General features: G+C 44.6%; 1 protein-coding gene across 2 annotated transcripts in view; it reads right to left on the reverse strand.

Moving 5' to 3' along the window:
* Positions 1–2,766, reverse strand: part of LOC110528004 (immunoglobulin superfamily member 21) — a 274,749-nt gene extending 271,983 nt beyond the window's left edge. Inside the window, exon 1 of one of the 2 annotated variants that reach the window (XM_021609767.3) lies at positions 2,206–2,766. In XM_021609767.3, the coding sequence (XP_021465442.2) occupies positions 2,206–2,344 (139 nt within the window). In that variant the 5' untranslated portion in view covers positions 2,345–2,766. The remainder of the gene's footprint in view (positions 1–2,205) is intronic. The other variant, XM_021609765.3, reaches the window with a different exon arrangement.
* Positions 2,767–13,417: the final 10,651 nt, after the last annotated feature.

Genomic DNA, 13,417 nt, shown 5'->3' on the forward strand with positions numbered 1-13,417 from the left:
AGGAACAGCAATAGTTGGAATAGGAACTGAAGTCATTTTCAAAGATTTTAATTTCCTTAATTAAAACCGGTCAACAAACTGATGTAATATGGGAATTTTGCACGGAAAAATCTCCCCAGTCCCTAAACTCCTTTGTTCAGTGAGAAAAGCAGAAATGAAAGGCAAAACTTTACTGATGTCAACTAGATTGTTGATGATTTACTCAATCAATTTATTACATTATTTTGGTGAGTAAGGCTTTATTTAGTATTCTAGAGCGCTAAGTAATGACAGAAGAGAAGCTGGATGCATCTAATTATAGACAAGTTGCCTAACAAATAGCCAACCTAATGTCGGAAAATTATAAGCAGAGAAATATCTAAATTATGCTTACATTTATTAGAATTCGCACCGCATGTCATAAAATCTTTCCGCAAATTAGGAATATTCTGCTAATTCATGGATACAGAAATGCTCGTTAGCGGGATATGAAAGGTGCATGTAAACTGCTTCTCCAGTATAATGCCTTAACCATTATCCGGAATACTGTGCAAATGCAAAGTGGTCGATAATGCCCAGAGCATACAGGACCTCTACTGGCAAACACACTGGAAACTCGAAATATTCATGATTCTACAAGCCATGTTCACATGTTGTTCACCTTAATGGGCCTATTTGAGCTGTCATTTGGGACCGATACTTGTAAAATCGTGATTTAAACTATGTACATTTGTTGATTGATTGGCAGCCTACATTTGAAACAAGGCCAAGTTGTGGCCACAATCGAACTAGATGGTGAACGACTATTGGAAAAATGCATTGCTTAAATGCCATGAGGGACCAGAGCACCCCAAACGGTTCGTTCTCGAGTTCGAGTTTGTTGAGCAGAGGCTGTGAATGTTTTGGTTCCACAAAGATCATAACATTCAATAATCAATTAATGGATTCATTATTGCACCATATGATCAATTATCGGTTCTTAATATGTATTTGTCTTCTCTATGCTGCCTGCTGCCTCAGCATGATCGATTTTGCCTGCGTGCATATATGACAGACAGTTGTTGGTCTAAGCACGTCTCCGGAGTCACCAGAGGAGCGCATATTAATACTGCTGTGGAATTAATTGCGACCAGCAGGCCAAACGAACGACTAAAATGAAAGAGTCACTCAGTACAACGAATAATGAGTCAGTAAAAAGAGTCTATCAAAAGTAACTATTTGATAGCGAACTACACATTACTAGCTTCAATGCTGTAAAATATTGCCAGATCTTTGAGTGTCAGGCAAATAAACAAAATCTACTCTCATGGTGAATGTGATGTAGCCTTATATGTAAGCTTGAGGCAAACCCTCTGGAGCCCATGTACAGCCTTCGATTATGTTTATAAAATATGCAGCAGTACACAACGCCTCGATCTTATCAGAAAGTTGCAGCATCCTGTGATTAATCTGTTTCCCACTCACCATTTTAACTATTATATGTGGTAGATATGTACCTGTTCCAATTGTCTTTAACCACAGATAATAGGCTATTGTTAATTTGTTTTTAATGGAAGTCTGGTCCTGACTATGGAGAGCAGTTGAGCTAAGGATGCAATTAATGTGAGTCGCCCAAGCGCCCTAAACATACCGGTAGCCTATACTGTAGCTGAATGCCAATATTCAAAGGCAGCAACAGAAAGCGATCTGTTGCTGATTTATATCACATTGCAAAACATGGTAGACCAAAAGTAGTAGGCTAGTGGTATGGTACAAGTAATAACAGTATAATGATAATAATCATAACAAAATACTAACAACAAGAAGAAGAATATTACTTAATTTCACACTGTAAAGCTTATGGACCATTACAAATAAATAGCTTGATGTGTGTGTATTTAACCCCCCCGCCCCCTCCTTTACACAACCCTAGTTGGGTATCATATCGGAGAATGCCTGCAGTCAAAACTGAAGCTGCGGAGGAATATCATTTTAGAGTCTTAAGGAAGCCATTCACTCCATCGGAAGGGGCAAAAGTTGAGACTATCGTATGTGGATATGATACATATTGAATGCTATGGTTCATAATATGAGCGACCAACATTAAAAGTGCTTAAAATGTACACGGACTGAGCCATCTGCTTTCCACACGCGTCTCTAAAATGATGACCTCACGAATGATGAAATATGTGAGAGGCTTTTGTATCCTACTCACACAGATTGTTTTATGCAGAAATAATGACTTACCAACAGCTAAATCCAGTAGATCTGCGCACAATAGGAGACACAAAGAGAAGACAGTCATCTTTCCCTTATTTTGCAATAAATCCCAAACTCCATCCGCGTTTACATGCTCCCCGTTTTTCGGCTGTGTAATCCCCACCATTCCAAAGGTATGAGATCGAGAGGTGCCCACAAACTATTCATGATGCAGTTTAAGTATAAATGGGAAATATGAGAAGTTCGCCACAAATACACTTAAATTACAGCAATGAGGACCAATATTCGTCAAAAGAAACGACGTAATAGGCTAATACAAAATATTGTCCTGCTAGACAATCAACGTTAAGCAGTGCAGTCGAGGATTATAAAAAACAGATAGGTTGGATGAAAATCTATGTTTCTCAGTCAATGCGTATCTCCCTCTTTCTCTCTCTCTCTCGCTCTCCTGCGCGCTCTATCATCCTGCCCTCCAGACACAGACGCACGCACACAGTCACTCTTGATCACTCGCTCTTTATTTCGCACAATTTTCCTTAATCCTACCCTGTCCCCAAACCCTTCCCCTCTAATTCTGCCCACTAAGCCGATTTATTTCTGCAGGATTTTGTTTTTACTTAGTTGAAAAGGTTTTTTTAAAGATTATTATAACCTCCCATATACTGTGATGATTTACAGTTAACAGCAATGAACGTGGATAGTTTCAACATCTTTATCTGCCACTCATCATGGACAACAGTATTATTTTACCCCGATTTGTACCTGCCCCACTATTCGTTTTTTTAGTAGCCTGTGTGCCATGCTACTATTTCAATGTCAATTTCAGTCCCCTCCTTTACTCTTTTTCACGAGTCCCTTCAAATACAAATTAGTCATTGAGGTTATTGTGGATTTTGTGTCCACAAATACATTATTGGTAAGTATTGTCCATTTCTGTAAAATAATACACAATAGAGTGACTCAGGCATGAGCATTACCATGCAATTCTCTAGGGTTATGCACTGCACTCACTGCAGGTGCTCACAAAAATAGTCAGAGTTAGATTTTTAACTCAGAGACAGCATTTCCACGAGAACAAATGAAGATGACATGGTAGTACAGCCTGGTGTAAAAGGACCAGGTTGCTGCTTTCACACTGTACAAAAACAGAAACACCTGAAGCTGCATCAAGGTCCACACAAGGTGTTCACTTCCACCCACGTACCAGGTTGTAATCCTTCAATATTAAGGAGCATAAAGTATTCACTTTGATATATACCAGTAGAATAAACAACAAATGGTGGCTTATTTATCCTCTCTGGTCAGTGTATTCTATAAAGAGATGTGCATCTTGTATGACCTTCCCTATACAACACTTCTCCCCAAAATGAATTAGCAAGGAGAGATGTTACATAAAAAGAGAGAACTAGAGGCTGCTGGGATAAGGTCTGCAGTACTAATGCACTAAGGCTGTCTAGGATAAGTTCTGCAGTACTAATGCAGTATCACACATCTCTAGAGGGCAGTGTAAACAGCAAATTATTGAGGCAACAGAGCCAAACGTGTTCCTGTCTATATGGCACCTGCCCCATGAACAAAGAGGGGTCTCCAGTCTTTAGGGGATACACATCTTCCATTGTTGTCATGTATGGTGTTGCCAGCACAGGTTTCATACCAATCAACATTAAGTTAGGGGACACAAAGGGAAGCCTTTGGTTCGATAAACCATAAATGGTGTTTATTCCTTTATTTGTAGACTGAAGGACAGCAGATAGATAAATAGACTTGAGTCTAAATCCTGTTTTTTCTTGTCCCAGATATCCTAGTCATAATAAAAAAAGGCAATGTCATGTTTTCATTGACACCTGTACTAAAAATGCACTTGTATACAACAGGCATAACTTTACGCTGTCAGCTACCACACTATTTCATATAACTGCCGCCAGAGAGTTTTCTCCTATACGTCAAATGAGAAGCACAGAGACGCCATTAAAATGTGTGCAGACTCGTTACAACTTCAGCTTCAGTGATTTTGTCCGTCTGTGACCAAGATAAGTGGTCTTGTTTCAATTCTATAAAATGATTTAGTTTATTCCCACCTGAGAATATCACAGCGAGATGAAACCACAATGGTTGCTTTCACAAGACTGTCATCTTTTTCACCATATCATGTCTCCCAGGCTGGTCGTCATTCAGAGGAGAAGCAAATCGATTATTTGTCTGGATAGGCCAGAAAATGTGACACGTCACTCCCTATGCAAATGTGGGGTGTGAAACCAGACTCTTCAAGTCAGCTCAGTTGAGAGAGTGGAAGAGGAGAGCAGACAGATGGGGCTTCCTGGCACTAAAAGGCATGGGACCCTACGGCGATCACAGAGCCCTTTGTACACCAAAATATCAGTCGGACCCAGTCCAGAACCGCTCAAAGTCCCCCATATAGGGGATTTTCAACTATTGTGTTTGTGAAGTTCACATTTTATTCAAATGTGTAAATTTCAACCAGCAGTAAAATGTCATTGGTTAAACTCTAAGATGTAGATTTTTGCATCAAAGAACACATTCCATACTCAAAAGCAAGGGAATGAGTGCAGTATAGTATGACTCTGTCCTTTCCTCCCTCTTACTCCTGACACTCACAGCTTTGAGGCTCTTACATGGTGCAAATGCTAATTTTCAAGCACATGTGAGAGGCAGAATTGCATGCATATTATGTATGGGGGACGACTCAAGTCTGCCAGCAGGAAACACATTGCAATGTTCCCGTACCATCACCTAAGATTAGGACTGATTTCTGAAAATGGAACGAGATCAGGCTTGAGGGGTTGACCAGGTCAGAACCAGCTGTAGACATGCTGGAGCTGCAACATTTTACGTCAAGCAGCCTGTGTAGGTACAGACAATAAAACCTTGATGTCAGCTTAAGGTTTTTCCTAGACCCGCTACCTCACATGCTACCTCACATGACCTGTAGAAAGGTATTATGCTTTATACTGTTTTTGTGAGAGTCATGTACATTTGATTGAGCTGTATCTATTTCGCTAACTGAATTAGTTTGTAAGACCTCTATTAATTGGAAATATTACAGGATGATCTAAATAGATCATTTAAATGTCAGCATTACAGATGCACTTGAGCATCTGTACTAATGTACCCTAATGGTATTTTGTACTCTCCTGTACCTTCTTTCCTTTTGTCAAACCAGCTGGATATCTTCAACTGGTCTTAATCACATGTTAAAGTCCTAAATCACAGGATGTGTCACTGGAAAAGCCTCCCACTCCCACTGGTTGGGTTGGCCTACATGGAAACTCTCAAGAACACATGTATCTCTTTGTGATGTCAGATTGGGGTGCAGGGGAGGGCTTTATAGGGCCAGATTCAATCATTCCTGCTATAGCAATCTTTACACAGTTCCTTTTTGACTGCTGGCACACATACAGTATCCGTCTTACTCTGAAGGTCTCAACAGTATTTGAGGGGAGTCAACCAACTGTATTTACAGTGTCTAAAACAAAAAACAAAAAGCAATTTATTTGTTTACTAGGAAAGGTATGTTATTGCTCCTGATTTGCATAACAGTACCATCTGAGCTCTTAGAGTGAATTTGATATAATACTTTTTTTTATCAGATAAGGAAAAGTAAAAGTCTAGAGTATAGTGTATGATTCATATTTTGTCAGGACATTTTCAAATGCAAAACCTTAATAGTAAATGAAAATCAACAATCACAAGCTTTTCATACAGTTGAAGTCAGAAGTTTACATACACCTTAGCCAAATACATTTAAACTCAGTTTTCCACAATTTCTGACATTTAATCCTAGTAAACATTCCCTGTGTTATGGTGAGTAAATGAGGACCCAAAAGCGAACTAACTTAAACAGAGCTTCTTTAATAACCAAACATAGGTAGGCTCAGATAGACCGGCAGATTCCGACAGGACAGGACAAGGTTACAGCAAACATGACGATAGTCTGGCTCAGGCATGAAACACAAACAAACAAGAATCCGACAAGGACAGGAGCAGAAACAGAGAGAGATATAGGGACCTAATCAGAGGGAAAAAAGGGAACAGGTGGGGAACGGGGTGAATGGGTAGTTAGAGGAGACAAGGGACAGCTGGGGGAAAGCGGGGGAGAAAAGGTAACCTAACACGACCAGCAGAGGGAGACAGGGTGAAGGGAAAGGACAGAGACAAGACAACATGACAGTACCCCCCCACTCACCGAGCGCCTCCTGGCGCACTCGAGGAGGAAACCTGGCGGCAACGGAGGAAATCATCAATCAGCGCACGGTCCAGCACGTCCCGAGAGGGAACCCAACTCCTCTCCTCAGGACCGTACCCCTCCCAGTCAACTAGGTACTGATGACCACGGCCCCGAGGACGCATGTCCAAGATCTTACGGACCCTGTAGATAGGTGCGCCCTCGACAAGGATGGGGGGGGGGGGGGAAGACGAGCGGGGGCGCGAAGAACGGGCTTAACACAGGAGACATGGAAGACCGGGTGGACGCGACGAAGATATCGCGGAAGAAGAAGTCGCACTGCGACAGGATTAATGACCTGAGAGATACGGAATGGACCAATGAACCGCGGGGTCAACTTGCGAGAAGCGGTCTTAAGGGGAAGGTTCTGAGTGGAGAGCCAAACTCTCTGACCGCGACAATACCTAGGGCTCTTAGTTCTACGCTTATTAGCAGCTCTCACAGTCTGCGCCCTATAACGGCAAAGTGCAGACCTGACCCTCTTCCAGGTGCGCTCGCAACGTTGGACAAAAGCCTGAGCGGAGGGGACGCTGGACTCGGCGAACTGAGATGAGAACAACGGAGGCTGGTACCCGAGGCTACTCTGAAAAGGAGATAGCCCGGTCGCAGACGAAGGAAGCGAGTTGTGGGCGTATTCTGCCCAGGGGAGCTGTTCTGACCAAGACGCAGGGTTGCGAAAAGAAAGACTGCGTAAGATGCGACCAATAGTCTGATTGGCCCGTTCTGCTTGACCGTTAGACTGGGGGTGAAAGCCGGAAGAGAGACTGACGGAAGCCCCAATCAAACGGCAAAACTCCCTCCAAAATTGAGACGTGAATTGCGGACCTCTGTCCGAAACGACGTCTGACGGAAGGCCATGAATTCTGAAAACATTCTCGATGATGATTTGTGCCGTCTCTTTAGCAGAAGGAAGCTTAGCAAGGGGAATGAAATGAGCCGCCTTAGAGAACCTATCGACAACCGTAAGAATAACAGTCTTCCCCGCTGACGAAGGCAGTCCGGTGACAAAATCTAAGGCGATGTGAGACCACGGTCGAGAGGGAATAGGAAGCGGCCTGAGACGGCCGGCAGGAGGAGAGTTACCGGACTTAGTCTGCGCGCAGACCGAACAAGCAGCCACGAAACGACGCGTGTCATGCTCCCGGGTGGGCCACCAGAAACGCTGGCGAATGGAAGCAAGCGTACCCCGAACGCCAGGGTGGCCGGCTAACTTGGCAGAGTGAGCCCACTGAAGAACGGCCAGACGAGTAGGAACGGGAACGAAAAGAAGGTTCCTAGGACAAGCGCGCGGCGACGGAGTTTGAGTGAGTGCTTGCTTTACCTGCCTCTCAATTCCCCAGACAGTCAACCCGACAACACGCCCCTCAGGGAGAATCCCCTCGGGGTCAGTGGAGGCTACTGAAGAACTGAAGAGACGAGACAAAGCATCAGGCTTGGTGTTCTTAGAGCCCGGACGATAAGAAATCACGAACTCGAAACGAGCGAAAAACAGCGCCCAACGCGCCTGACGCGCATTAAGTCGTTTGGCAGAACGGATGTACTCAAGGTTCCTATGGTCAGTCCAAACGACAAAAGGAACGGTCGCCCCCTCCAACCACTGTCGCCATTCGCCTAGGGCTAACCGGATGGCGAGCAGTTCGCGGTTACCCACATCATAGTTACGTTCCGACGGCGACAGGCGATGAGAAAAATATGCGCATGGGTGGACCTTGTCGTCAGAGAGGGAGCGCTGAGAAAGGATGGCTCCCACTCCCACCTCTGACGCGTCAACCTCGACAACGAACTGTCTAGAGACGTCAGGTGTAACAAGGATAGGAGCGGATGTAAAACGATTCTTGAGGAGATCAAAAGCTCCCTGGGCGGAAACGGACCACTTAAAGCACGTCTTGACAGAAGTAAGGGCTGTGAGAGGAGCTGCCACCTGACCGAAATTACGGATGAAACGACGATAGAAGTTCGCGAAGCCGAGAAAGCGCTGCAGCTCGACGCGTGTCTTAGGGACGGGCCAATCAATGACAGCTTGGACCTTAGCGGGATCCATCTTAATGCCTTCAGCGGAAATAACAGAACCGAGAAATGTGACGGAGGAGGCATGAAAAGTGCACTTCTCAGCCTTCACAAAAAGACAATTCTCTAAAAGGCGCTGGAGGACACGTCGAACGTGCTGAACATGAATCTGGAGTGACGGTGAAAAAATCAGGATATCGTCAAGGTAAACGAAAACAAAGATGTTCAGCATGTCTCTCAGGACATCATTGACTAATGCCTGAAAGACAGCTGGAGCGTTAGCGAGGCCGAAAGGAAGAACCCGGTATTCAAAGTGCCCTAACGGAGTGTTAAACGCCGTCTTCCACTCGTCCCCCTCCCTGATGCGCACGAGATGGTAAGCGTTACGAAGGTCCAACTTAGTGAAAAACCTGGCTCCCTGCAGGATCTCGAAGGCTGAAGACATAAGAGGAAGCGGATAACGATTCTTCACTGTTATGTCATTCAGCCCTCGATAATCTATGCAGGGACGCAGAGACCCGTCCTTCTTCTTGACAAAAAAAAACCCCGCTCCGGCGGGAGAGGAGGAGGGGACTATGGTACCGGCGTCAAGAGCTACAGACAAATAATCTTCGAGAGCCTTACGTTCGGGAGCCGACAGAGAGTATAGTCTACCCCGGGGGGGGGTGGTTCCCGGAAGGAGATCAATACTACAATCATACGACCGGTGTGGAGGAAGAGAGGTGGCCCTGGACCGACTGAACACCGTGCGCAGATCGTGATATTCCTCCGGCACCCCTGTCAAATCACCAGGCTCCTCCTGTGAAGAAGAGACAGAGGAAACAGGAGGGATAGCAGACATTAAACATTTCACATGACAAGAGACGTTCCAGGAGAGGATAGAATTACTAGACCAATTAATGGAAGGATTATGACAAACTAGCCAGGGATGGCCCAAAACAACAGGTGTAAAAGGTGAACGAAAAATTAAAAAAGAAATGGTTTCACTATGATTACCAGAAACAGTGAGGGTTAAAGGTAGCGTCTCACGCTGAATCCTGGGGAGAGGACTACCATCCAGGGCGAACAAGGCCGTGGGCTCCTTTAACTGTCTGAGAGGAATGTCATGTTCCCGAGCCCAGGTCTCGTCCATAAAACAGCCCTCTGCCCCAGAGTCTATTAAGGCACTGCAGGAAGCTGACGAACCGGTCCAGCGTAGATGGACCGACAAGGTAGTGCAGGATCTTGAAGGAGAGACAGGAGTAGTAGCGCTCACCAGTAGCCCTCCGCTTACTGACGAGCTCTGGCCTTTTACTGGACATGAAGTGACAAAATGACCAGCGGAACCGCAATAGAGACAGAGGCGGTTGGTGATTCTCCGTTCCCTCTCCTCAGTCGAGATGCGGATACCTCCCAGCTGCATGGGTTCAGCACCCGAGCCGGCAGAGGAAGATGGTAGTGATGCGGAGAGGGAGGCGACGGAGAGCGCGAGCTCCTTTCCACGAGCTCGGTGACGAAGATCAACCCGTCGCTCAATGCGAATAGCGAGTTCAATCAAGGAATCCACGCTGGAAGGAACCTCCCGGGAGAGAATCTCATCCTTTACCTCTGCGCGGAAACCCTCCAGAAGACGAGCGAGCAAGGCCGGCTCATTCCAGCCACTGGAGACAGCAAGAGTGCGAAACTCAATAGAGTAGTCTGTTATGGATCGATTGCCTTGACATAGGGAAGACAGGGCCCTGGAAGCCTCCTCCCCAAAAACAGATCGATCAAAAACCCGTATCATCTCCTCCTTAAAGTCTTGATACTGGTTAGTACACTCAGCCCTTGCCTCCCAGATTGCCGTGCCCCACTCACGAGCCCGTCCAATAAGGAGAGATATGACGTAGGCGACACGAGCAGTGCTCCTGGAGTAAGTGTTGGGCTGGAGAGAAAACACAATATCACACTGGGTGAGGAACGAGCGGCATTCAGTGGGCTCCCCAGAGTAACACGGCGGGTTATTGATTCTGGGCTCCGGAGATTCGAAAGCCCTGGAAGTGGCCGGTGGATCGAGGCGGAGATGGTGAACCTGTTCTGTGAGGTTGGAGACTTGGGTGGCCAGGGTCTCAACGGCATGTCGAGCAGCAGACAATTCCTGCTTGTGTCTGCCTAGCATCGCTCCCTGGATCTCGACGGCTGAGTGGAGAGGATCCGAAGTCGCTGGGTCCATTCTTGGTCGGATTCTTCTGTTATGGTGAGTAAATGAGGACCCAAAAGCGAACTAACTTAAACAGAGCTTCTTTAATAACCAAACATAGGTAGGCTCAGATAGACCGGCAGATTCCGACAGGACAGGACAAGGTTACAGCAAACATGACGATAGTCTGGCTCAGGCATGAAACACAAACAAACAAGAATCCGACAAGGACAGGAGCAGAAACAGAGAGAGATATAGGGACCTAATCAGAGGGAAAAAAGGGAACAGGTGGGGAACGGGGTGAATGGGTAGTTAGAGGAGACAAGGGACAGCTGGGGGAAAGCGGGGGAGAAAAGGTAACCTAACACGACCAGCAGAGGGAGACAGGGTGAAGGGAAAGGACAGAGACAAGACAACATGACACCCTGTCTTAGGTCAGTTAGGATCACCACTTTATTTTAATAATGTAAAATGTCAGAATAATAGTATAGAGTGATTTTATTTCAGCTTTTATTTATTTCATCACATTCCCAGAAGTTTACATACACTCAATTAGTATTTGGTAGCATTGCCTTTAAATTGTTTAACTTGGGTCAAACGTTTATGGTAGCCTTCCACAAACTTCCCACAATAAGTTGGGTGAATTTTGGCCCATTCCTCCTGACAGAGCTGGTGTAATTGAGTCAGGTTTGTAGGCATCCTTGATCGTACACACTTTTGCAGTTCTGCCCACAGATTTTCTATAGGATTGAGATCAGGGCTTTGTGATAGAACCTTGCAAAAATGTGGCTAACTGGCATTTCATCAGGAAATCCATGTTGTTATTAAAATAATAAAAAATCTGTCATAGTTGATTAGTGGCAATCCACTGGAAACATGAGGGGTATAATGTAATGTGGGGTGCTGAACAGATTACAGGCAGTTAGCTTCAGGACAGGTCTTCCATATTTGGGCACTGCACCTCAAGATAATACTAGCAAGGCAGTATTGACCAATGGACCAGCTTTCCTGAGGGTCACCTTTACATTAGTCTCACTGAGTGCCCCTTAACAGGGCCCACTGTACATCAAACTGATTGAATTATCCTGAAATGTACAAGAAAAGAAAATGCACTGGGCAGAAAAAACCCTTGAGGTTGAGAAATTCAAATACCAAAGAAAAGTGAGCGGGATTTATGTTTATTCCTATTATTTCTCCCAAGGTCATGGCTCATATATATTCTCAGATGTGTGTCCTGTCTTAAACATAATCCTGAGTAAAATTATATGTATTTGTTGGATATGTCCTCTATTTCTAAGAACTCATTTGGGAAGTACAACAAGAATTGTGCCTCCCTAGCCAACCTTTGTGATGCACTCACATTCTTGGAGTGTAACATACTGAATAAGTGTCACGACTCCGACCGAAGGTGGCTCCCCTTCCCGTTCGGGTGGCGCTTGGCGGTCGTCGTCGCCGGCCTACTAGCTGCCACTGATTCTTTTCTCCCCCTCCTTATGTGTTTATTGAGTACACCTGTTTTGAGGTTATAATTAGTGAGGCTTTATTAGTCAGCCGGCCCCCCTGGTTCTTTGTGCGGGATTGATTATTGTAACCCTGATGTTTGCATTAGATGTACATGTTTGTGCATTTAGTGCTAGACTGTTTTCATTTCCCTGTGTCTGGGGCATTTGGTTTGAGCACCCGTAAGTGGGGTGACCGTAGTTCACCATGTGTGCATTAAAGAAAAAGCACTTTATTGAACTCTGCTTTCCTGCGCCTGATTTCACTCTCACGACACCCAGGACCCTACAATAAGGACAAGAGGACATAAGACAGGACCAGTATTTTCTCAGTCAATTGCTAGGTTTCCATCCATAGGCTACAGATTTTCATGCAAATATTCAAACATCTGCTTAAAGAAAACATGCACATTTTCCCCACCAGTGGTGTTTCCATCAAACAGAATTTTGCGGATAAAAATCAGTGCGTGATGACATACTGACTTACATTTTTAGTTCAATGTGTTTCCATTGCATTTTCAGCTCTCACAAAACTGGTGCATTAGATAACAAATGAGCCTCCTGTGGTCTTGGCACGTGTGCTCTAGCCAACAGCTCGCAGATACAGTGTGGGTACGCTGTAATGTTTGCTAGTCTACATGATCATGATGAGATTATTATGGACAAGAGCAAGAATATTTGTATTTGTCAAATAGCAGTCAAGCATCGATCATCATGTCACCAGAATAAGACCCTCAATATTTATTGGAAGGGAGCATCAAGTTCATCGCTTTGCACTTTCACCACCCTGTGAAGTTCATCATAACTTATTTAATATGTAGCCTAATAAACTGCATGGTTTTCCAAGTCATAGTGGGAGGACCACACACCATATCATTTTGTGACTATAAGTTTACTTCAATATGATGGTTATTATATCAATGCTTGCGCATAAAAGAGATTCCACCGCCATTTCTCACATAATTAATTTTACAGAAAAAAAAAGATGTCGAACACACATTACTATTGTTGGCATTTATAAAATTCCTGTTTCCATTACAGCTGTTTTTTTAATATGTTTTGACTTTACTCGCATAAAAACTGTGGTTAGAAACGTGGTTATTGATTGGTGTATTCTATAAAATGAGAGAAAACGTGACATCTACAAAACATACCTTCTAAAATGTAATTGAAAAAATATACTGTGAATGTTATGACTAAGGAAAGGAGTGGGCTTCTAGGAATCCTGGAAGGAAGTGCTGTCTTTTGTCAGAGTGGTTCTGCACTGAGCTTCGCTGTCCATGGGGCTGGTCTTGTCTCTATTCAGCAACATTGTGTTGCACTGAACTGTCC

The sequence above is a fragment of the Oncorhynchus mykiss genome, chromosome 7, assembly GCF_057628025.1.
Source record: "Oncorhynchus mykiss isolate SJ-2025 chromosome 7, ASM5762802v1, whole genome shotgun sequence".
NCBI lineage: Eukaryota > Metazoa > Chordata > Actinopteri > Salmoniformes > Salmonidae > Oncorhynchus > Oncorhynchus mykiss.